We start from the raw sequence: 22863 nt of genomic DNA, 5'->3' as shown, positions 1-22863 counted from the left end.
TTTACAACGTGCATATACAATTTTCCAAATGCATTTTAACAAGAAGAAGTACAAAATATTATATTTCGGTAAGATACATCAGACCACACATTCCCCGAAAAATAAGTATCTAAATAGGTGAGAGGAATAGAGGGATGTATAGAATAGCTGCACAAATTTCTGAAAGTTAGTGGGAGAGATGAATATGCCTATACAAGCAGGACAGAACTGAAAACCAGAACACTTGTTTTATTTTTATGACCACACTTCACAGCGCAATGAACATTTCTGGTCATCAAAGCATCGAGCTACTGGAAAAAAGGTGAAAAAAAAGTTTGACCATATTGATACTAGAACCCAGAGATTATATAGTGAGAAGGAATAAAACAGGTGGCAATCCTTTCTTAATCAAAAAGATTCACTGGTGACCCGATAAAAGTTGTTCACACTGATGAAAGGGCTAGATAGGATAAATGTCATTTCCACTTGTGGGTGAAGCCAGATTGGGCTTCATTCATACAGGGCAGTCAATAATAGGTTGATTTGGTGCTTGACCTAAGCTTTCCCCGTGTTCACCTCCTACAGTATGCCTGCATTCACATTCATCTTTGGCAGCCACACTGCCACCATTGTCATTAGAGCTGTTGCATGATGTGAATGACTAGACTTCGGGCAATGTAATCCAAGGCTCCAACCCTAGCATTGCACTGATGACTCTCTGAAAGCTTATGCTGTCAAAGGTCATTCCCGTTGTCTCTAAACTCCTCCGATGATTTGAGAAATTTAGTCAGAGTTGAAATACTTAAATATTTCAAATCAAAATTGATCTAAAAATTCAAAGTAATGCATTTAAAATAATGTACATAATTTATTAACATATTAATATTAATTGAAAGGGGGAAAATACCCTTACATAAGGTGAGCAAATCCATTAACATTTGAGGAGCTAGTAACAAAGTGCATTTAACCTTCTCAGCTCAGTACAATAGGGAACCATCCCTGGTTGCAGTGTGCAGCAGCTAATGACAAGAAACACACTAACGTGTACACTACAGCTGGCTGGTAATTCCCTCATGAACAGTTGGCTAACAACCAGAACCATCTGGCCCAATTCTTACACTTCCTCACTCAGAGTGGCTTATGATGGCGAACTTTTCATCACATGGCATAGTTGAGATGAATAGTATGAATACAGTGAGCATGTTATGCAAGTCCAAGGGAGAAAGAAACAGAAGAATATATTAATTAGATAGGGGAAAGTGAAAGTTTACGTGGAGCACAAACAAGGACATGGAACTAGTGGCATATTTTTGAGTTGCAAACTCATCAAAACATTTTGCAATATTGCTGTACATTTTTTACTTAATGTAGTGAAAAAGAAAATAATTTGTTAAAAATGCTTTCCACTTGCCATAAAAAGAAATAATCATATCTATCTTATTTAAATCTATGATATCATTAGCACAACGATAATCTTAAAAGGGAAAGTCCATAGTTTCGGATCACTAATTTAAAACCAAGTCAAAAGATGCAATTTCAGACTTCTGAATTCTTTAAAGTATATTTATTGCAGTTCTCAGAGATAAGCTCAAACATTATCTACATTAGTAGAAAAATAAGACACAATATATTCTACCGTACAAGTGCTATATAAATATTTAACTTCTCTTACCAATATTCCTTTGCTGTTTGTTCTTGCTAAGTCCCTCCATAACATCTTCAATTCTCCAGAGTTCCTTTTGGATCTGAGAGTGTTGGTGGCCAGCTAAATCCGCCTTGTGAGAAATATAAACTCCTCTAACTACAAAAGCATAATCCATACTATTTTATCCAAAATCTTACAAATGATTTAAAAATGGTTCTTTGTGTACCCAATATACCAATAGAATGGTAAATAAAATATGCTTGCCACAGAAAGGAAATAATGCATGCAATGTGCCCTATCATTTTGCTATTCTCGAGAAATGGTTGGTAGAGAAAGATAGCAAAATACACAAAATGCTGGAGGAACTCAGCAAGTCAGACAGCATCTATGGAAATGAATAGACAGTCGACGTTGTGAGCTGAGACCCTTTTTCATTTCTAGAAAGGAAGGGAGAAGATACCAGAATAAAAAGGTGGGGGGAGGGGAAAGAGTACAAGCCAGAATGTGAAAGGTGAAATCAGGTGGGTGGGAAAGATAAAGGGCTGGAGAGGAAGGAATCTAATAGGAGAGGAGAGTGGACCGTGTAAGAAAGGGAAGAAGGAGGGGTACCAGAGGGAGGTAACAGGCAGGTGAGAAGGCCATAGTGAGGAATAGAAGAAGAGGGAAGAGGGAAGAGAAAAAGTTACAATAAGGAAAAATTGATGTTGATGTCATCAGGTTGGATGGTATCCAGACAGAACTCGAGGTGTTGCTCCTCCACCCTGAGAGTGGCCTCATTGTGGCAAAAGAGGGGGCCAAGGACCGACAAGTCGGAACGGGAATGGGAGATTTCGCTTTTGGCATATGGAGTGGAGGTGCTTGACAAAACGGTCCCCCAATTTATGACGGATCTCACCAATGTAGAGGAGACTGCGTCAAGAGCACTGGATACAATAGGTGTCGCTAATACATTTGCAGGCGGAGTGTTGCTTCATCTGGAAGGAATGTTTGAGCTCAGAATGGAGCTGAGGGAGGGGGTGAAAGCGCAAGTATTGCACTTTGGCCACTTGCAGGTTTAAGTGCCAGGAGGGAGATTAGTGTGGAGGGAGGAATTGACAAGGAAATCACAGAGTAAGTGGCGGGGGCGGGGGGCGCGGTTGGGAGGTGAAGATGTGTTTAGTAGTAGGGTCCCTATGGAGATGGCGGAAGTTACGGAAAATAACGTGTTGGATGCGGAGGCACATGGGGGTGACAGAGATATATTACCCTTTTGTAAGTATAAAAGTACCTGGAATCCAAGTATATTTGATTAAAGTACCTGAACTCCTTCAAATCTGTCCAGTTGCTCATGTAAGTGGTTTCTTGCAAGAGTTACATCATATTCTAACTTGTCATATTCTCTCCACATTCTTTCGAGCTCCTAAATCACAAGATACATAGCTTTATAAAGAACTGTTTACTATAAAAAAAAACAGCAAAACTTTGCAAATAAAATATAATTGCTGCATTGGAAATAATCCTATATACTGCTGGGAGTGGGGTTAGTCCCAGTCCTTTGACATTCTGACATGCACCAGCCACCAGGTGGGGTGCATGAGCTGACTAACAGCAACTGTCCTGCACTTCCCTCCACATCTCACTCCCTGGTTCCTTTGGGAATAGTGTACTGTCCTACTTAATACCTTCCACACAATATGACCAGCTTGTAGACCACAACAGCAGCAATTATAAGTGAGGCTGTAACAACTTACTGTAGTGGCCCTTGATATCTCCCGACAGGTGCTGAGTAATCCATTTTGCAAGACATCTCTCTGTAAGGCCACACTTTGCACCACACTGGGGTTGTCTGCATTCATTTCAATCTCTTGGCTGGCTGCTAATAATGCCTGTTCCAGTGTATGCTGCAGGGGTGAGAAGGCACATTTAGTATTTTTAGACCAAACGTGATTAAATTAACTGGATGTGTTTTTTATGTTTTGTTCAAGCTCAGGAACTTCATCTCAATTATTTACTTTTTCCTTGTGCAGCTGCTGCAGTTTCTCCTCCTGCTCATGAACAACCTTATCCTGTTCACACAACTGGCTCAGTTTCGCCTGAAAAGGCAATCACAAAGATAGAAAATGTGAAGGATTAGCACACAAATCAGTATTATAACTTCAACAAAATCAAAAATGTTGAAATTCTGAAATAAAACCAGAAAATTTTGGAAAAACTCATCAGGTCAAACAGCATCTGCGGAGAGAAACAATATTAACATATCAGGTCAAAGACCCTTCATTTGACAAAGGTTCCTTGACCTGAAACATTAACTTTGTTTCTCCTCTTGCAGTTTTTTTTTTGTTTCCAGTATTTACTTATAGTAACTTCAAACACATTCTCAGGATTTGCAGATAATGAAAATATGCATGCAGAAAAATTTTTCCTGAAGTTTAGTAAAATGGTGGGAAAGTGCATAAAACTAGACAAATTGTGAGCCCCGTATTAGCTGACAACAATTTGTATTTATTAGAAACTTTACCATTGGAAAACACTCCAATGTTAGCAAACAACGCTCAACAGCATGCCTTGCATAGAACATGATTTAAAACTTGATTAAATTTAAGTGTAAAGGAGCATTATAGAAGCAGAAGGAGAGAGTGAATTTAGGGAGGGAATTCGAGAATGCATAGCATTAATTGAATTGGATTGAATGTGCCTGAGAGGCCAGAATTGGAGAAACACTGTTATCTCTGAACATACTCTTCAGACCATAAGACAAAGGAGCAGAAGTCGGCCATTCGGCCCATCAAGTCTGCTCCACCATTTTATCATGAGCTGATCCATTCTCTCATTTAGTTCCACTCCCCCGCCTTCTCACCATAAACTTTGATGCCCTGGCTACTCAGATACCTATCAATCTCTGCCTTAAATACACCCAATGACTTGGCCTCCACTGCCGCCCGTGGCAACAAATTTTTCTTTGCATCTCTGTTCTGAATGGGCGTCCTTCAATCCTTAAGTCATGCCCTCTCGTACTAGACTCTCCCATCATGGGAAACAACTTTGCCAAATCCACTCTGTCCATGCCTTTCAACATTCGAAATGTTTCTATGAAGTCCCCTCTCATTCTTCTAAACTCCAAGGAATACAGTCCAAGAGCGGACAAACGTTCCTCTTATGTTAACCCTCTCATTCCTGGAATCATTCCAGTGAATCTTCTCTGTACCCTCTCAAACGTCAGCACATCTTTTCCTAAATAAGGAGACCAAAACTGCCCACAGTAGTCCAAGTGAAGTCTTACCAGCGCCTTATAGAGCCTCAACATCACATCCCTTCTCCTATACCCTATTCCTCTAGAAATGAATGCCAACATTGCATTCGCCTTCTTCACCACTGACTCAACCTGGAGGTTAACCTTAAGGGTATCCTGCATGAGGACTCTCAAGTCCCGTTGCATCTCAGAACTTTGAATTCTCTCCCCATTTAAATAATAGTCTGCCTGTTTATTTCTTCTGCCAAAGTGCATAACCATACACTTTCCAACATTGTATTTCATTTGCCCCTTCTTTGCCCATTCTTCCAATCTAACCAAGTCTCTCTGCAGACTCTCTGTTTCCTCAGCACTACCGGCCCCTCCACCTATCTTTGTATCATCAGCAAACTTAGCCACAAAGCCATCTATTCCATAACTTCTTCAGTTTTTACCATCCTCCTCTTTAAATACTTCTCCAGTGATCTGCTCTTTATTATCCTCCAAGGTAGAGAATTCTAGAGATTGAACACAACCTGCAAGAAATTTTCCTATACATCTTACCCTTAAATGAGTATCCTCCAGTTTTGTAAGAACATCACCTCATTCAAGATTCTCCCACTCATGGATGCATCCCAACATCTACACAGTCATGACCCCTGACAACATTCTGTTTCAAGAACATCACTTATTCTCCTGAATTCCAAGAAATACAGGTCTATTTTTATTTTAGCCAGTCATGAGAGACAACTTTCTCAACTCAGGAATTAGCCTTATGAATCTCTTCTGGACCATCTCCAATTCTAATAAATCCTTTCTTAAATAAAGGGACCAAAACTGTATGCGGTACTCTAGGTGTAGCCTCACCAATGAATGCCCAATTGTAACAAAACTTCTTAATTTCTAAACTTGAATCCCCTTGCAATAAATGCTATTTGTCTTCTGCATAACCCTTAGATCATGGTGTATTCTAGTCCATAGAAACCATACCGGTGGATTGAATATCATCCACAACCAAATCAAACAAGATAAATCTCAACAGCTTAGTGCAAAATAATAGGAAAAGGAGCAAAGTGAATTTCACACATAGGAAATTGTTGTTGGTCAATTAATTGAATGGGAACAGAGAAAAAATATGCTTAGCATCTATAGGGAACTTTGTATTGTGTGATTTCTATAGTAATGTTTAACATAGAACAAGTTTAAGATGTACGTGAGAGGATAGGCAATGGTTCAAACAAAGTGCATCTACCACTTTAAATTGCAGAAAGCATCTCCATAATGCCTTAAAATGCTTAAAATCTTGCTCTATTGTCTCCCACCACACTCAGAATCAATACAGAATGCACAATTAACACAAAAAATTAACAAATTTTACATACATCTACATCTAGTTCTTCAGTTCTGTGACTGTATAAAGTTTCTCTGTATTCATCATGTTGAGCCAGCTGCAAGAGAATGATTAAGAAAAAGTAACAAGTGTTAGAATTTCAACAGATTAACTTGAGAAACAGGTTCAGTGATGTAGTACTCCCATCAGGAAGCCTAATTTGAAGCAAGTGTGAGCTAAAGACAGAGTCACAATACTGCAGAGCCAATATTTCAATCAGTACCTTGTTCAGAGAAGATTCCCACTGAGAATGTGGAACAAGAAAATTTATCCTGGGAATTACATTAATTTATTTTTCCTTGAAGTATGACAACACAAGTTACCCTTGGTAAGACAGATAAACAGTTAATTTTAATTTATGCTAAGGAAGGCAGAAGGCAGAGGGTTGTGGTGGAGGAAGTACATTCGGATTGGAGGGTTGTGACTAGTGGTGTCCCACAAGGATCGGTTCTGGGACCTCTACTTTTCATGATCTTTATTAACGACCTGGATGTGGGGGTGGAAGGGTGGGTTGGAAAGTTTACAGATGACAAAAAAGGTTGGTGGTGTTGTAGATAGTGTAGAGGATTGTCGAAGATTGCAGAGAGACATTGATAGGATGCAAAAGTGGGCTGAGAAGTGGCAGATGGAGTTTAACCCGGAGAAGTGTGAGGTGGTGCACTTTGGAAGGACAAACTCCAAGGCAGAGTACAAAGTAAATGGCAGGATACTTGGTAGTGTGGAGGAGCAGAGGAATCTAGGGGTACATGTCCACAAATCCCTGAAAGTTGCCTCACAGGTAGATAGGGTAGTTAAGAAAGCTTATGGGGTGTTAACTTTCATAAGTCAAGGGATAGAATTTAAAAGTCTCGAGGTAATGATGCAGCTGTATAAAACTCTGGTTAGGCCACATTTGGAGTACTGTCTCCAGTTCTGGTCACCTCACTATAGGAAGGCTTTGGAAGCATTGGAAAGGGTACAGAGGAGATTTACCAGGATGCTGCCTGGTTTAGAGAGTATGGATTATGATCAGAGATTAAGGGAGCTAGGGCTTTACTCTTTAGGGAGAAGGAGGATGAGAGGAGACATGATAGAGATGTACAAGATATTAAGAGGAATAGATAGAGTGGATAGCCAGCGCCTCTCCTCAGGGCACCATTGCTCAGTACAAGAGGACATGGCTTTAAGGTAAGGGGTGGGAAGTTCAAAGGGGATATTAGAGGAAGGTTTTTTACTCAGAGAGTGGTTGGTGCATGGAATGCACTGACTGAGTCAGTGGTGGAGGCAGATACACTAGTGAAATTTAAGAGACTGCTAGACAGGTAGATGGAGGAATTTAAGGTGGGGGGTTATATGGGAGGCTGGGTTTGAGGGTCGGCACAACATTGTGGGCTGAAGGGCCTGTACTGTGCTGTACTATTCTATGTTGTATAATACATTTCACAGATAAAGACAGCAACGGGCTAGCCAAAGTATCACACCTTGAAAACTGCAATATTTAAACATAATAGCAGAGTAAGAAAAAGCATGTGTTGAAATTAGGTTCTTTGAAAAATATTGTATCAATGCAGACCACAATTGCAGCATATTCTTCATTCTAACATCTGAATTGCTAACCTGCAAGGAATTGTCAGACAACATACAAGAAATAAATTGTGAACAATTTTCAGAAACACAGTGTTTTAAACATGACGAAGTCTCAGTCTGTCAGTTAAACAATTTTTTTACCATTAGTTTCCAAGTAATGAATTAAAACTTAAAGCTTGCTCAAAGCATAAAGAGTGAACAAATTGCAGACACCATGTTCAAATTTACTACATAACAGAAGTAGAAATCTTGATGATTCTTGCTTTTTGCTTCAGGGTTACAGCAGACTGTGCATTTAAGTCCCAGTTGCATAATGAAACAAGTACAGTCGTTACTAATGGCTAAATCATACATAAAGGCCAAAATCATAATTCAATCAATTTCAGAGCTATTAAGTAATAGCAACATTATATTCAGTTAGTTTTAATCTTGATAAAATTGATTGTTAGGTTAGCGAATTTAAAGAAGAGAAAAAGGCAAGGTTTTGTCATTAACATTATGACACTAGTATTAATAAATATATTTTCTGTGAGGCAGCAGCATAGGAAAATATGGCCCTGATATGGTGTGTTAAAATTATCGTTGGTACTATTTAAGACGGTTTATAAATCAGACTGAAGAAACTGGAATAAAATTGACCTGCAGCTGTAATATAAAATGTGTTTGCTGCTTTTCTTTTTAAACATTGCTCCATTTTATTTTCTGTTATTGTAAACAGAACAGAAAGGTGAATAGTGATGAGGGGTGTGGGAGAACCAGTGAATCGTATGAAGTAGATAAGACAGTGCTTTGCGCAAATTCAGTGCTACAGGCACTGAATTTATCAAAGTGGTACCAAATACAGTAGATTCCCGTTAATTGGGACACATCGGAACCAGTATATTTTGGTCCAATTAAGTGGCAACCACAATTAGCCAAAGTTTCATGGAAATAGTTAAAAAGTATAAAAAAGTCAAACTGAGTAAAAAAATCATGTATTTAAATGAATTATATAACAAATGAGAACAGTACCAATACTATAAAGCTGTTCATTAGTTCCTAATAGTTAACAATGGAGGAATTTGTCCAGTGTACACAATGAATAAAATCAGCAGAGACACCTTCTGCTTTCAACCATTGCATCCTCCAAATCTTCATTTTCATTGTAATATTCTCTGATTGTTGATACCGTCAAATTCTTCATAGTTCCTAACTTGCTGAAGTAGTGAAATCGTTTCATTTTCACTCCGGCTGTTGCTGGCACCTCCAAGCCTGAATGCTTGAAACTGCAGTGAGCAAAACTTTCCTGAATTGTCTTAGACTTTATTTCTCGCCAACTATCAATGACAAAAATCACCGCTTTTTGAACAGAAACACACATGACTGATGCTATTTAAAAACTGTTTGCTCTAAAGTCACTGTAGTGTCTAATAGACACACATGTGTGTTTAACTGACACTATTAAGAACCTGTTCAGGAACAGTGTCCTTCCCCAATTAAGTGGCATAATGTCCCAAATAAAAGATTGGAATCCTGGCAATTTTCTGAAATAGTTTTTGTTCTTTTAAGAGTTATCCCAAATATGCAGCTGCCCTGTAACTGATGGCCCAATTAACTAGAATGCAATGAACTTGCACAGATGACTTGACTACGTATTAATTCACTGTTGTTTCAGTTCAGTACTCAACAATATTTATTTATTTAGAGGGACAACACCACAGCAGGCTCTACCAGCCCAATGAGTCCAGGCCACCCAATTACAGCCATATGACCAATTAACCAACAAACCCGTACTGTCTTTGGTATGTGGGAGAAGACCAAAGCATCTGGAAGAAGCCTACGCAGTCACAGAGGAATGTACAAACTCCTTACAGACAATGGTGGAACTGAATTTGCGTTATTGGTGTTGTAATATCATTATGCTAACTGTGATGCTACTGTGGTGACTGATATATTTATCAAGTTTATTATCATATGACTAGCTATTGTAAGAAAATAAAATTGAGGATAATGTATCATACATCAGCTGCATTTTATCTATTTTATTGCATTAAGTTTCAAGGTTAGCTAAATTACAACAGTAGCAAATGTAAACTGCATTTGCTGAGCTACAGGCTAATCCTTCACACCAAACAAAACTGAAACTGACCTCACTGTCCCCTCATTTCATAGGACACGGCCATTATGGCACAATCCCCCCCCCCCCCACATTCCCATCATTTTCCCTATATTTTACCATTCGGGTTTCTCAGGAGCAATATATAGTGACCAATTAACTCACCTGTACGTTTTGGGATGTGGAAATAGCTGGACAAACCTTGGTGGTCAAAGGGAAAATACGCAAACTCCACACACACAGCACCAGAGGTCAGGATTAAAAACGGGCTGCAGGAGCTGCATCACTCTGCAAACCACAGCCAGTTTGGCTGCTGCAGATAGTCTCTAATGTTATGACTACCCATTCTCAAAGTATAGTACTTAATAAGGATATTATACACATGGGGTTATTAATATCCCAAACCACAAAGTACCACTAAGCTCAATTGGTACTGAAAAGGCACAAGACAGTTGCAATAACAGTTGTAAAATTGCATATCTTATAATCTTTAAAATTTTTTATCTGGCAGTGCAGTGAATTAAGACTTTGCATAATAAGTGCCCATAGCATCATAAGACCTACCTTTGATCTGATCTTAAAGACGTGGGAGTTGAAGGAAGTATTGGCGCAGAATACAAACACCTTTCTTCAGGTTCTTCTATCATGAACTATATACATTTAAGCATGCAGTAACAACCATCATGCAGAAATGATGAGCCATGTTTAAGGAAAAATACAGTAGGGAAGAAAGCACAATGCTTGCGATCGACTTTGTGGTTACATATTTAGGGAAGAAGAGTGGGGGGCAGTGTATGAATAAGCAACAACAGGTTATTTATATCCAAGTAATATTTTACAAAATCATTATGCTTTTGATTTGGATAAATGTCTTACTTTTCCAAACTCAAAACAAATGGAATTAGAAACCTTTGGCAATAAAATACCAGCCAAACTTCAAAAACCTCAGGGTTGCAAATTGACCTACATTTAACATGATACAAAACCACTTCAGCAATTTGTTTCAATTTGACTTGTTACTATGAACAAGACAATAGGATTCTCTGGCACAGTTTATTTCACACTTCGTTCCAGGCGAGATTAGTTTCAGACAGGAGCTTGTCAGATTTGACCCTTCTATACAATTACAAAACCAGATTGCAAAATGGATCTGAGCATCTACAGTAGATATTGAGGTAAAGCATAACAGATCTTGCAGATGGTAAAATAAGCCATGCTAACACTGCTGCAGCATGGTTCAAAGCATGGATGAATGTAACTGGAGTAAAATAAAAACTCTGGGGTATGATTTAACTGTAATAAACCGAAAGCTGCCACACACAGGGCTTTGTGATTAAGCAAAGCAACCAACATCCAAGACCTTACTTGCTTGTATACTTGTGGCCTTGGTGCTGAATTCTCAATCATAGTGTGAACTGTGGCGATTAAAGGTTCATTTTCTTTCATCTATTTCAAATCAGGAGGAGCATACAGTAAACATCAGTTTACAGCATGGCTGGATTTAAAAGATGAAACAGTGATTATAGCTCCTGCTTTTTAGAAGATATGAAAGCCTTTTGCAAGCATTATACATTGAACCAAAAAAAAGATTACAGTACGGGATTTGCTATGACCAAGCAGATAAAAAAAATTGGAAATAATTTTACAGGTCTGATCATGAAATTTCATAAATAATGTACTGGAAAGAATTAGTCAACCAAATTTTCTTTAAACAAATTTGTAATAATGCAAAAGTTTGTATTTTATTCAAAAAATAAATAGTTTTAGAGCAAGAGAAAATGCTTGAAACTTGGACAAAATACTTCCTTTTCCTGCAGTAAGAGGTAAAAATATGGCGTTTTCTGTGTTTCTCAGCATTTCAAAACTTTTTTTAAAAATTGGAGCTATAACTGATGCAAAAATATCATCTCTTATCTCCCACAACAGCCAGAAATTTATCAATAAAAGATAGTTTCAGTTAAAGAAAAGGAGAAAATCTAAAAAGATAATACAAGGAGGCACATACTGCATGTACCTCAGTCCTCTCTTTTGAGGGAGATTTTAAGATATCACATTACGTTTTTACAATTAGACAAAAGCCTTAATGTACACTAACTGCTGACAAGGAGCCAAATTATAAACTACAGGAAAAAAAGAACTGCAACACACTAACATGCATATACACCAATCTTAATAACATGAAGTTTTATACTAACTAGAAGCCATCAATAATATGTTAAATCTCAAAGATTGTTTCTAAAACACTGCATATAGTTAACTCACAGTTAATATTTGTGCACTATCAATTTGCTAATAGCATATTCAGGAAGTTGGTAAGGAGAATTTTAAAATGACATTTTATTTGACGTAATCAGAACTAGCAAATAAACTAACTCAAGATATTAGCTAGTTAATGTCAACTAGCCAAGCAACTTTTTATGATCTCTTTATGAGCCAAATTTTTAAAAAATGCAGTAAACTCAAATGGTCTTTTAACATTCTAGGATTTTCTCATGAATGTTCTTTTACACAGAATGGGGCACTGAAGATTGCAGCAACAAGTGCATCAGAGATATGGACTGGAATCACTGACAGGTTAAAAAGGTTCCCAGGATTTTCTCCATTCAAGTTGGAGGTGACCAGATTGGTTGATGGATTTGTGGTGGCATGCATTGGGAACTAAAAATAATGAAAAATTCATTTCTAGTGCTCCCACCTGATAATCCAAATACACGAGATTTCTTTGAAGGTGATGAATGAGGATATCATTCTAAGAGGCAGCAATAAATAAGAACAAAGAATTGAAATTAGAAAGAAGAGGAGCAGCAGTAGATTATAATTAATTTAAAAAACAGGAATTTAATTGTCACTACAAGTTTACACCTGCATAACTCAATTTGAAAATCCACAACTCATTTATTCATGAGAAGGTAAAGCTAGGTTGAACAAGTTGTTGAGAAGTGTTTCTATTGGCCCTGAATAAGAAATACGAAACAGAAGAAATCCAGACTGGTGAGGAATTAGCAAGGAAATGCAGCTAATAATTCAATGACAAACCTGTACAATTTAAAACAGTTCAGTGAGTTCTTGGGCGAATATACATTTGCACTACAATGCTTTACTACTTTAGGACCAAGCTACAAAAATAGGAACTTCTCTGATGCCATTCATAGAACAACAGATTTTGGGACACAAACCTTCAGGCACAAAATCATTAATTTCAGCATTTTCATTTATTTTGCCCCCTCAATAAAGATTATGCATTTGCAAAAGAATCCGGGTGCAAATTTTCTCCACAAAACAACCAACTTCACAACACGTTGATGAAACACACTGGTGAGCAGTTTGACATCTTTAAATTTTATGAAATAATATATGGAATCATAAACTTATCTGAGAAGGTATAAAATGACACTACAGAGCATTACTGAACACCAACTATACAGAACAGTAATGGTTGATGTGATTATAAAACAGTGATAATGGAGTATGACAGATCATATTAGCAGCTGACCTTGGGATTTGCATCACTGAGATTCAATTGCACAAGCTGGGCTGCTGTGTGCTCCCGGATGCTGTTCAGTTCCGCTTGCTGCCGCCTCAGCTTGATTAGTAGTAATGTCAGCTCCTCCGGCTGCAGGAATGCAGTTTGGGGAGCCAAGGGGAAAGAAACATATTAACTTATTATTTATTAACCACTTGTCTGGATTATCCGAAACTGCTGGCTGAACTCGTTAATACCGTGCATCACAGTTGGGATGCAGAAGGTTAAAAAGAGCTATCTGTCAGTGTTAACAGCTCAGCATTTTTCGCAGACAGTTGTGTATGAGCAGGGAGAGATCTTGGAATAATTCACAACAAACTGTTTTCCATTTTACCTTGTGCAGGCTCTGACAATAAATAATAACACACAATCAACAGTACTTAAAAAAGGCACAGATCTCTATTTCTAAAAGCTCCAGACATATAGTACCTTGAAAAAGTATTTAGCTTCCATAATTATTTTCACAACTTACTGTCTCATTTTCTAAATTTAAGATATATTGTAGCAGGACTTTTTGAGTTAATCTACAAAACATTCTGCATCATGTCAAATCAAAAGAAAAATTCCAAAACCTGTCAACAATTTACTACAAATTAATGACAAAAATTGTGAGGTTGAAAGAGTATTCATCCTCTTTGTAATTACTACGCTAACTTTCCTCAGGCGCAATACTTTTTTATTATGTCAACTCACACAATTTGTTGATGTACAAAATTGGAATATCACATTTTCAATTAATTCAGAAGAATACTCATCACTCTGTAAGGTCCAACAGTATGATAGGATTTCAACAAACCAAACCAAAATGAAGATAAGAGACCATTCAAGACAAGCCAGGGAAATTATAATAGAGAGGTACAAATCTGGGGAAGGGTATAAGACCATCTTAAAGGCTCTGAACATACTACCATGGAACTCAGTGCAACCATCATGAAAAACTGGAAAAAATACGAAACACACCCACACTGCCTAGGTCAGGCTGGCCCTCTATCCTTGATGTCGCCGAAGAGGAATGACACTTGTAAAAAAGACTATTGTGACACCAACAGTCACTCTGAGTAAGCTGCAGAAGCCGGTGGCTGCAACTGGAGGTGAAATTCATAGATCCACAACCTCCAAGGTCTTGCCCGAAAAGTGTATTTATGGAAGAGTGGCAAGAAAGAAGCCATGGCTAAAAAAAAGCGTATCTTTGCCTGTAAAGGCTTTTCCTAGTGTCATTTAGAAGATACTGTAAAGATGTGAAAGAAAGTCTTGTGCTCAGATAAGACTAAAGTGGAAATTTTGGCATGAACATTAAGTGGTATCTGTGGTGTAAAACTGATACTGTATATTTGCCAAGTAACACCATCCCTACTGTAAAGTATGGTGGAGGCAGTGTTACGCTATGGGGATGCTTTTTAGCAGCATGGACTGAAAATCTGGTCAGATTTGACGGGAAGATAAATGCTGCTAAGTACAGAGAGATCCTTGATAAAATCTTGCTAGCCTCTGTCAGAAAGCTTAAACTGGGGTGGAAGTTTGTCTTTCAGCAGGACAATGACCCAAGCACACTGCCAGAGCAACCATGACGTGTCTTCAAATGAAGAAAATTGATGTCCTTGAGTGGCCCAATCAGAGTCTTGACCTTAACCTGATCAAACATCTCTGGCAAGACCTCAAGATTGCGGTCAACCACTGATCCTCAACTAACCTGGGACAGCTTGAGCAATTTTGTAAGGGGATATGAAAAAACCATGCTCCATCACGTTGTGCAAAGCTAATAGCAACTCTTCCAAAAAAGACTACTGGCTGTAATGGGTGTAACAGGTGGTTCAACTAAGTACCAAGCAAAGGGGGGGGATGAATACTTTGGAACTTCTGACATTTCAGTTTTTGCTTTTATGCAGTTACAGTATTTGTCAGAGCCTCTGAAAATCCCAATGGAACCTACATCAAAATGAATTATTTTATACTGTTGTCTGTTTTAGTTGCACTGCATTCGTACAAACAGGAGTGAGAAATTCTCTGATCATTCATTTAGTGATAATTGGTTCAGCACCAGCCAGGACAAATCAAAAACTCCTTTTTGACATGGTGAGTTCCTCTAGCGGTATTTTTTTTTGCACCAAATCCCAGCATCTGCAGTCCTTTGTGTGTCAAAAGGAATCTACCTCCTCAAACACGAGGATATCTGCAGATGCTGGAATTTCAAACAACACACATAAAAGTTGCTGGTGAATGCAGCAGGCCAAGCAGCATCTCTAGGAAGAGGTACAGTCGACGATTCGGGCTGAGACCCTTTGTTAGGACTAACTGAAAGAAGAGATACTAAGAGATTTGATAGTGGGAGGGGGAGGGGGAGGGGGAGATCTGAAATGATAGGAGAAGACAGGAGGGGAAGAGATGGAGCCAAGAGCTGGACAGTTGATTGGCAAAAGCAATATGAGAGGATCATGGGACAGAAGGCCTAGGGAGAAAGAAAGGGGGAGGGGGGAAAAGCCCAAGGGGTATAGTGAGAGGGACAGAGGGAAAAAGAGGCGAGAGAGAAAAAGAATGTGTGTATATAAATAAATAAATAACAGATGGGGTATGAGGGGGAGGGGGGCATTAGCAGAAGTTTGAGAAGTCAATGTTCATGCCATCAGGTTGGAGGCTACCCAGACGGAATATAAGGTGTTGTTCCTCCAACCTGAGTGTGGCTTCATCTTTACAGTAGAGGAGGCCGTGGACAGACATATCAGAATGGGAATGGGACTTGGAATTAAAATGTGTTGCCACTGGGAGATCCTGCTTTCTCTGGCAAACAGAGCGTAGGTGTTCAGCGAAATGATCTCCCAGTCTGCGTCGGGTCTCGCCAATATATAGAAGGCCGCATTGGGAGCATCAGATGCAGTACCTCCTCACTTGGTTTCACCTATCACCATCCAGCTTCTACTACTTTCTCTCACCTAAACTTCGTATTCTGGATTCTTCCTTTCCAGTCCAGATGAAGGGTCTCAGCCTGAAATGTGAACTGCTAATTCCAGTTCATAGATGCAGCCTGACCTGCTGAGTTCTTCCAGCGTTTTGTGTGTCGCTCTGAAATATTGTGAAGGGTTATTTTTTTAACCCCTCCCAAGGCTTTCTGACCTAAAGCCAGGATTATTGGGTCAACAGTTTCCAGTAAAAATATTCTGCATTTCTACTTCCATTGCAGAATTTTATCTAGTAATATCATTAAGGATGCCTCTTACCCAGGTCATTGCCTTTCACCACTCTGACCTTCTGGGAAAAGATACAGGATGCTTGCAAGCACAGATGTACAGACTTAAGAACAGCTACTTCCCCCACTACTATCACTCTCCTGAATGAAACGCTTCTTTCATACTCCTTTACTGTTGCTGCTGCCATGTTCTTGTACTCTGAAATCTACACCTCTCAATTATTCCCCATGTTCATTTTAGTTTTTCTTGCAGTACTCCACATAGCAGGACCATCTTTGCACCTTTCTACTGTTTAGCGCTTGTCACTGTATTTATTATCATGTGTACTGTTTACTTTGTAAGCTACAGTGAACAAGTAATTTATTTGCACCCTGGCATGCATATGGCAATGAACTAATCTAATTTCATCTGGAATTGAAGGTCTGATATTTGAAGCCTAATTTGCAGCCAGAACTATTCCTTGTGCATTATAAGCAGGAAATGATTCAAGAAAGGAACTTATTCACACTGGGAATAATTTGCCAAATAGCCATCATGTCCTCTCTCATTGAAAAGCCCTTTCAAATATGGGCAATGCTAAATATATATTTTCCCAGAAGAAATCTACCAAGACAAATCTATCATGCAATGTAATAGGCTCATAAAGTGTATTTGTAGACGTGGCTCTTATCTTCAATAAGACATTTCAAAAATAAACTTTAAAATAAAATGGCACGAGGTACTTTTGCAATATTTTTCGCCTTTTGCTTTAACATTGATAAATTTAAATCTCCATTTGTGTTTGGCTCCATGCCAAACTCCAGACTTTTAAGACTGAAATTCTTTCAGTAAGCATTTATAAGTTATAGTCTGTGGCAGGTATAAAGCTAATTGCCTCATATTTTGAGGAAAAAAACAGGTCATATCTCAGTGATTTCTGAAGTAAGTTTTCCATTAGGGCTTCAGGCAGATTACAGCTATTCATCTTCCATCCGAACAGACAGCAGGAAGTAATTATAAACAGCACGTAATAATATTCAGAATGTTAGATTCTACTCTCACCAATATTAAGGTTAACCAAAATGGCAAAAGTGTATCAAAATCCACAGTTTCCTGACTCTAAATAGGTCATCTCTTGACGTACGCCAGTTAATAAACGTGGTATAATAAGGGGAGCCTGAACTACCTGATAGAGACAAATTAACAAAAGAGGGTTTAAATGTAATAATTATGGCTTCTTTCTGGCTTTTATAACTGGAAGTTAATAATATTGAGATGGCAGCATGGACAAATCGCTTATCAAACTGAGACATTATGAACTTGTTGCACAGTTACAGATTGGCATGTATGATGATGAAGGCATCACTGAGCACGGCTGAAAGAAGATTAAAGCTGGGAGCTTAATGTCCAACGATACACAAGGTATCAAATGGACAGGCAGGAAGCCAGAGGGGGTGGCACTGCTCTGTTGGTAAAAAAAATGAAATCAAATCATTAGAAAGAAGTGACATAGAGTCGGAAGGTGTTGAATCTTTCTCGATAGAGCAAAGGAACTGCAAGGGTAAAAAAAAACCCTGAAGGGAGTTATATACAGACCCCCAAACAGTAGTAAGGATGTGGTCTACAAATTAAAATGGGAGATAGAAAATGCATGCCAAAAGGGCAACCTTACAATAGTCATTGGGGATTTCAATATACAGGTAGATTGGGAAAATCAGGTTGGTGTTGGATTCCAAGAGTGGGAATTTCTAGAATGCCTACAAGATGGCTTTTTAAAGCAGCTCATGCTTGAGCACATAGGGGATCAGCTATTCTGGATTGGTTATTGTGCAATGAACCAGAATTGATTAGCAAGCTTAAGGTAGAATAGCCCTTAGGGGTAAGTGATCATAATATGATCAGATTCACCCTGAAATTTGAGAAGGAGAAGCTGAAGTCGGATGTATCAGTATTACAGTGGAATAAAGGGAATTACAGAGGCATGAGAGAGGAATTGGCCAGAATTGATTGGGAAAGAATACTGGCAGAGATGACGGCAGAGTAGGAATGGCTGGAATTTCTAGAAGCAATTTGGGAAGCACAGGATATATACAACTCAAAGAGGAAGAAGCATTCTAAAAGGCAAGATGACACAACTGTGGCTAACAAGAGAACTCAAAGCCAGCATAAAAGCGAAAGAGAAGGCATATAATAGAGCAAAAGTTAGTGGGAAGTTAGAGATTTGGGAAGCTTTCAAATACCAACAAAACACAACTAAAAGAAGTCATGAAGTTAAAGATGTAATTCAAAAGTAAGCTAGCCAATAATATTAAAGGGGATACCAAAAGTTTCTTCAAATACATAAAGTGTAAAAGAGAAGCAAGAGTGGATACCAGACTGCTGGAAAACTATGTTGGAGAGGTGGTAATGGCGGACAAGGAAATGGCAGAAGTTCCAGGTGTCAGGGGTCATGAAATCTGTGAAGTTACTATTTCTAGAGAGAAGGTTCTTGGAAAACTGAAAGGTCTGAAGGTAGTTAAGTCACCTAGACCAGATGATGACTGAACAGATTGTGGAAACATTGGTAATAATCTTTCAATAATCAGTGGATTCTAGCATGGTACAGGAGGACTAGAAAATTGCAAATGTCAGTCCACTCCTCAAGGGAGAGAGGCAGAAGAAAGGAAATTATAGACCAGTTAGTCTGACCTCAGTCGCTGGGAAGATGTTGGAGTCGATTGTTAGGGATGAGGTTTCGGAGTACATAATAACAGAGGCCGTAGTCAGCATGGTTTCCTCAAGGAAAGATCTTGCCTGACAAATCTGTTGGAATTCTTTGAAGAAGTAACAAGCAGGATAGACAAAGGAGAATCGGTTGACGTTGTGTATTTGGATTTTCCGAAGGCCTTTGACAAGGTGCCACACATGAGGTTGCATAATAAGCTACAAGCCCATGGCATTATAGGGAAGATATAGCACGGATAAAGCACTGGCTGATTGGCAGAAGGCAAAGGGTAGGAATAAAGGGAGCCTTTTCTGGTTGGCTGCCGGTGACCAGTGGTGTTCCACAGGGTTCTGTGTTGGGACTAATTCTTTTTATATTAATGATTTACATGATGGAATTGATAGCTCTGTTGCAAAGCTTGCAGACGATATGAAGGTAGGTGGAGGGGCAGGTAGTTTTGAGGAAGTAGAGGGGCTTCAGAAGGATTTAGATTAGCAGAATGAGCAAAGAGGTGGCAGATGGAATACAGTGTTGGCAAGCGAATGGTCATGCACTTTGATAGAAGAAATGAAAGGGTTGAATATTTTCTAAATGGAGAGAAAATGCAAAATCTGAAGCGCAAAGGGACTTGGGAGTCCTTGTGCAAGATTCCCTAAAGGTTAATTTGCAGGTTGAGTCTGTGCTGAGGAAGGCAAATGCAATGTTAGCATTCGTTTCAAGAGGACTAGAATATAAAAGCAACAATGTAATGTTGAGACTTTATAAAACACTGGTGAGGCCTTATTTGTGAGCAGGTTTGGACCCCTTACCTTGGAAACAACATGCATGAGGGTTCAAAGGAAGTTCACAAAAATGATTCCAGCTTTGAATGGCTTGTCATTTGAAGAATGTTTTATGGTTCTGGGCCTGTCAGAAATATGAGGGGTGACCTCATTGAAACCCATCGAATGTTGAAATTCCTTGTTACATCGGATGTGTAGAGGATGTTTCCAATGGTCAGAGAGTCGAAGACCAGAGGACATGGCCCCGAATAGAGTGACATCCATTTAGAATGGCGATGAAGAGGAATTTTTTTAGCCACAGAGTGGTGAATCTGTGGAATACGTTGCCACAGGCAGCTGTGGAAGCCAGGTCTGTATGTACATTTAAGGGAGAGGTTGACAGATTCCTGATTGGTCAGGGCATGAAGAGATATGAAGAGGAGGCAGGAGATTGAAGCCGAGAGGAAAAATAGATGAGCTGTGATAAAATAGCAGGGCAGACTCGATGGGCCAAATGCCTAATTCTGCTTCTATGTCTTATTGTCTTATGGTCTTATTATCAAAATCCCCATTTGGTATTAAAATAATTTTCAAATTGCATGTTTTCTACTCACAATAGAAAGAAAATAAAAATGTGTCTTTTTGGAGAAGCCATATGTAATAAAATAATACAAGCCTCTTAGAAAGAGCAGTAATATAGTTAGGAATTATTATTTTGAAACATAAGGAAAAAAGTTGGCGATGACTATTTTGCAATATCAGGAATACACTTGGCAATGATTATTTTGATACCCATATATACCATATACATGCTGCAAACTTTTGAATTACTTATCTCTGGAAGAATATGTATTTTGCTGTGAGATCTGTTAAATGACATGTTGAATGCATCTCTGATTCCATAGTGTATTGTTTTAGGTTAAATTACCTCATGTTTTAGCTTTGCTAAGTCTTCACTTTAGACCTTCTGGACCAGAACTAGACCATGTGGCTGATTGAGTCTGCTCCACCATTTCATCACGGCTGATCCATTTCCCTCTCAGCCCTAATCTCTTTGCCTTCTCCCCGTATTCCTTCATGCCTGACTAATCACGCAACTGTCAACCTCTGTCTTAAATATACCCAATGACTTGGCCTACACAGCCTCCTGTGGCAACAAATTCCACAGATTCACTACTCTCTGGTTTAAGTAATTTCTCCTCATCTCTGTTCTAAATGAACCTTCTTTTATCCAGAGGCTGTGTTCTCTGGTCTGAGACTCCCTCCACTATAGGAAACATCCTCTTGACATCCTCTAAATCTAGGCCTTTCAACATTTGATAGATTTCAATGAGATACCCCCTCATTCTTCTGAATTCAAGTGAGTACAGGTCAGAGCCATCAAACACTTCTCATATGATAAGCCTTTCAATCCTGGAATCATTTTTGTGAACCTTCTCTAACATCAGCATATCCTTTCTTCGACAAGGGCCTTACAAAGCTCAACATTACATCCTTACTTTTATATTCTCGCCCTCTCAAAATGAATTGTAACTTTGCATTTGCCTTCCTCACCACTGACTCAGCCTGCATATTAACCTTTAAAGAATCCTGCACAAGGACTCCATATACCATTGCACCTCCAATTTTTGAATTTTCTCTCTATTTAGAAAATGATCTATGCTTTTATTTTTTCTAGCAAACTGCAATGACCATACACTTCCTGACAGTGTACTCCATCTGCCACTTCTTTGCCCAATTGCCTAGACTCTCTAAGCCCTTTTGTAGATTGTCTGCTTCCTCAACACTCCATGCCCTTCCACCTTATCTTTGTATCATCCACAAACTTGGCCACAAAGCCATCAATTCCATCATCCAAATCATTGGCATATAATGTAAAAAGCAGTCCCAACACAGATACCTGTGGAACACTACTAGTCACAGGCAGCCAACCAGAAAAGGCTTCCTTTATACCCATTCTTTGCCTTCTGCCAATCAGCCAATGCTCTATCCATGCTAGTACGTTTCCGGTAATACCATGGGCTCTTAACTTGTTAAGAGGCTTCATGACTGGCACCTTGTCAAAAGCCTTCTGAAAATCCAAATACACGACATCCACCGATTCTCCTTTGTCTATCTTGCTTGTGATTTCTCAAAGAATTCCAACAGATCTGTCCGGTAAGATTTTCCTTTAAGGAAACCATGCTGACTCTGGCCTAGTTTGTCATGTGCTTCCAAGTACCCTGAAACCACACTCTGAACAATCAACTCCAATGTCTTCTCAATCACTGAGGTCAGACTAATTGGCCTATAATTTCCTTTCTTTTGCCTCTCTCCCTTCTTGAAGAGTACAGTGACATTTGCAATTTTCCAGTCCTCCTATACCATACCAGAATCCACTGATTCTTGAAACATCTTTATTAAAGCCTCCATAATCTCCTCAGCCACTTCCTTCAGTAGCCTAGAATTTAGAGTGTCTGATCCAGGTGACTTACCTACCTTCAAACCTTTCCGTTTCCCAAGTATCTTCTCCCTAGTAATGACACTTTCACTCATTTCTGCCCTCTGACACTCTCGAACTTCCAGCATATTGTTAGTGTCTTCCGCAGTGAAGACCAGTGCAAAATACCTACTCAGTTCATTGAGCATTTCCTTGTCTCCCATCACTACCTCTCCAGCATCATTTTCAAGTACTTGCCTCTTTTTTTTTTACACTTTATATATCTGAAGAAACCTTTGGTATCCTCTTTAATATTATTGGCTAGATTACTTTTGTATTTCATCTTTTTCTTTTTATGACTTTTTTTAATTGCCTTCTGTTGGTTTTTAAAAGCTTCCCAATAATCTAATTT

At 38.9% G+C, this 22863-nt stretch overlaps 1 protein-coding gene across 7 annotated transcripts in view; it reads right to left on the bottom strand.

Annotated features, from left to right (window-relative positions):
- plekha5 (pleckstrin homology domain containing, family A member 5) overlaps positions 1-22863 on the bottom strand; it is a 298352-nt gene that overhangs the window by 42177 nt on the left and 233312 nt on the right. For 6 of the 7 annotated variants that reach the window (XM_072241799.1, XM_072241801.1, XM_072241800.1 and 3 more), the window contains 5 exons: positions 6215-6280; positions 3616-3696; positions 3355-3504; positions 2922-3023; positions 1652-1754 (listed from right to left, as the gene is read on the bottom strand). In XM_072241799.1, the coding sequence (XP_072097900.1) occupies positions 1652-1754; positions 2922-3023; positions 3355-3504; positions 3616-3696; positions 6215-6280 (502 nt within the window). Of the gene's footprint in view, positions 1-1651; positions 1755-2921; positions 3024-3354; positions 3505-3615; positions 3697-6214; positions 6281-13376; positions 13497-22863 lie in introns of all 7 variants that reach the window. The other variant, XM_072241807.1, reaches the window with a different exon arrangement.

Source organism: Mobula birostris, chromosome 23 (genome assembly GCF_030028105.1).
Source record: "Mobula birostris isolate sMobBir1 chromosome 23, sMobBir1.hap1, whole genome shotgun sequence".
NCBI classification, from domain to species: Eukaryota; Metazoa; Chordata; class Chondrichthyes; order Myliobatiformes; family Myliobatidae; genus Mobula; species Mobula birostris.
This window is presented reverse-complemented; position numbering and strand designations above follow the sequence as displayed.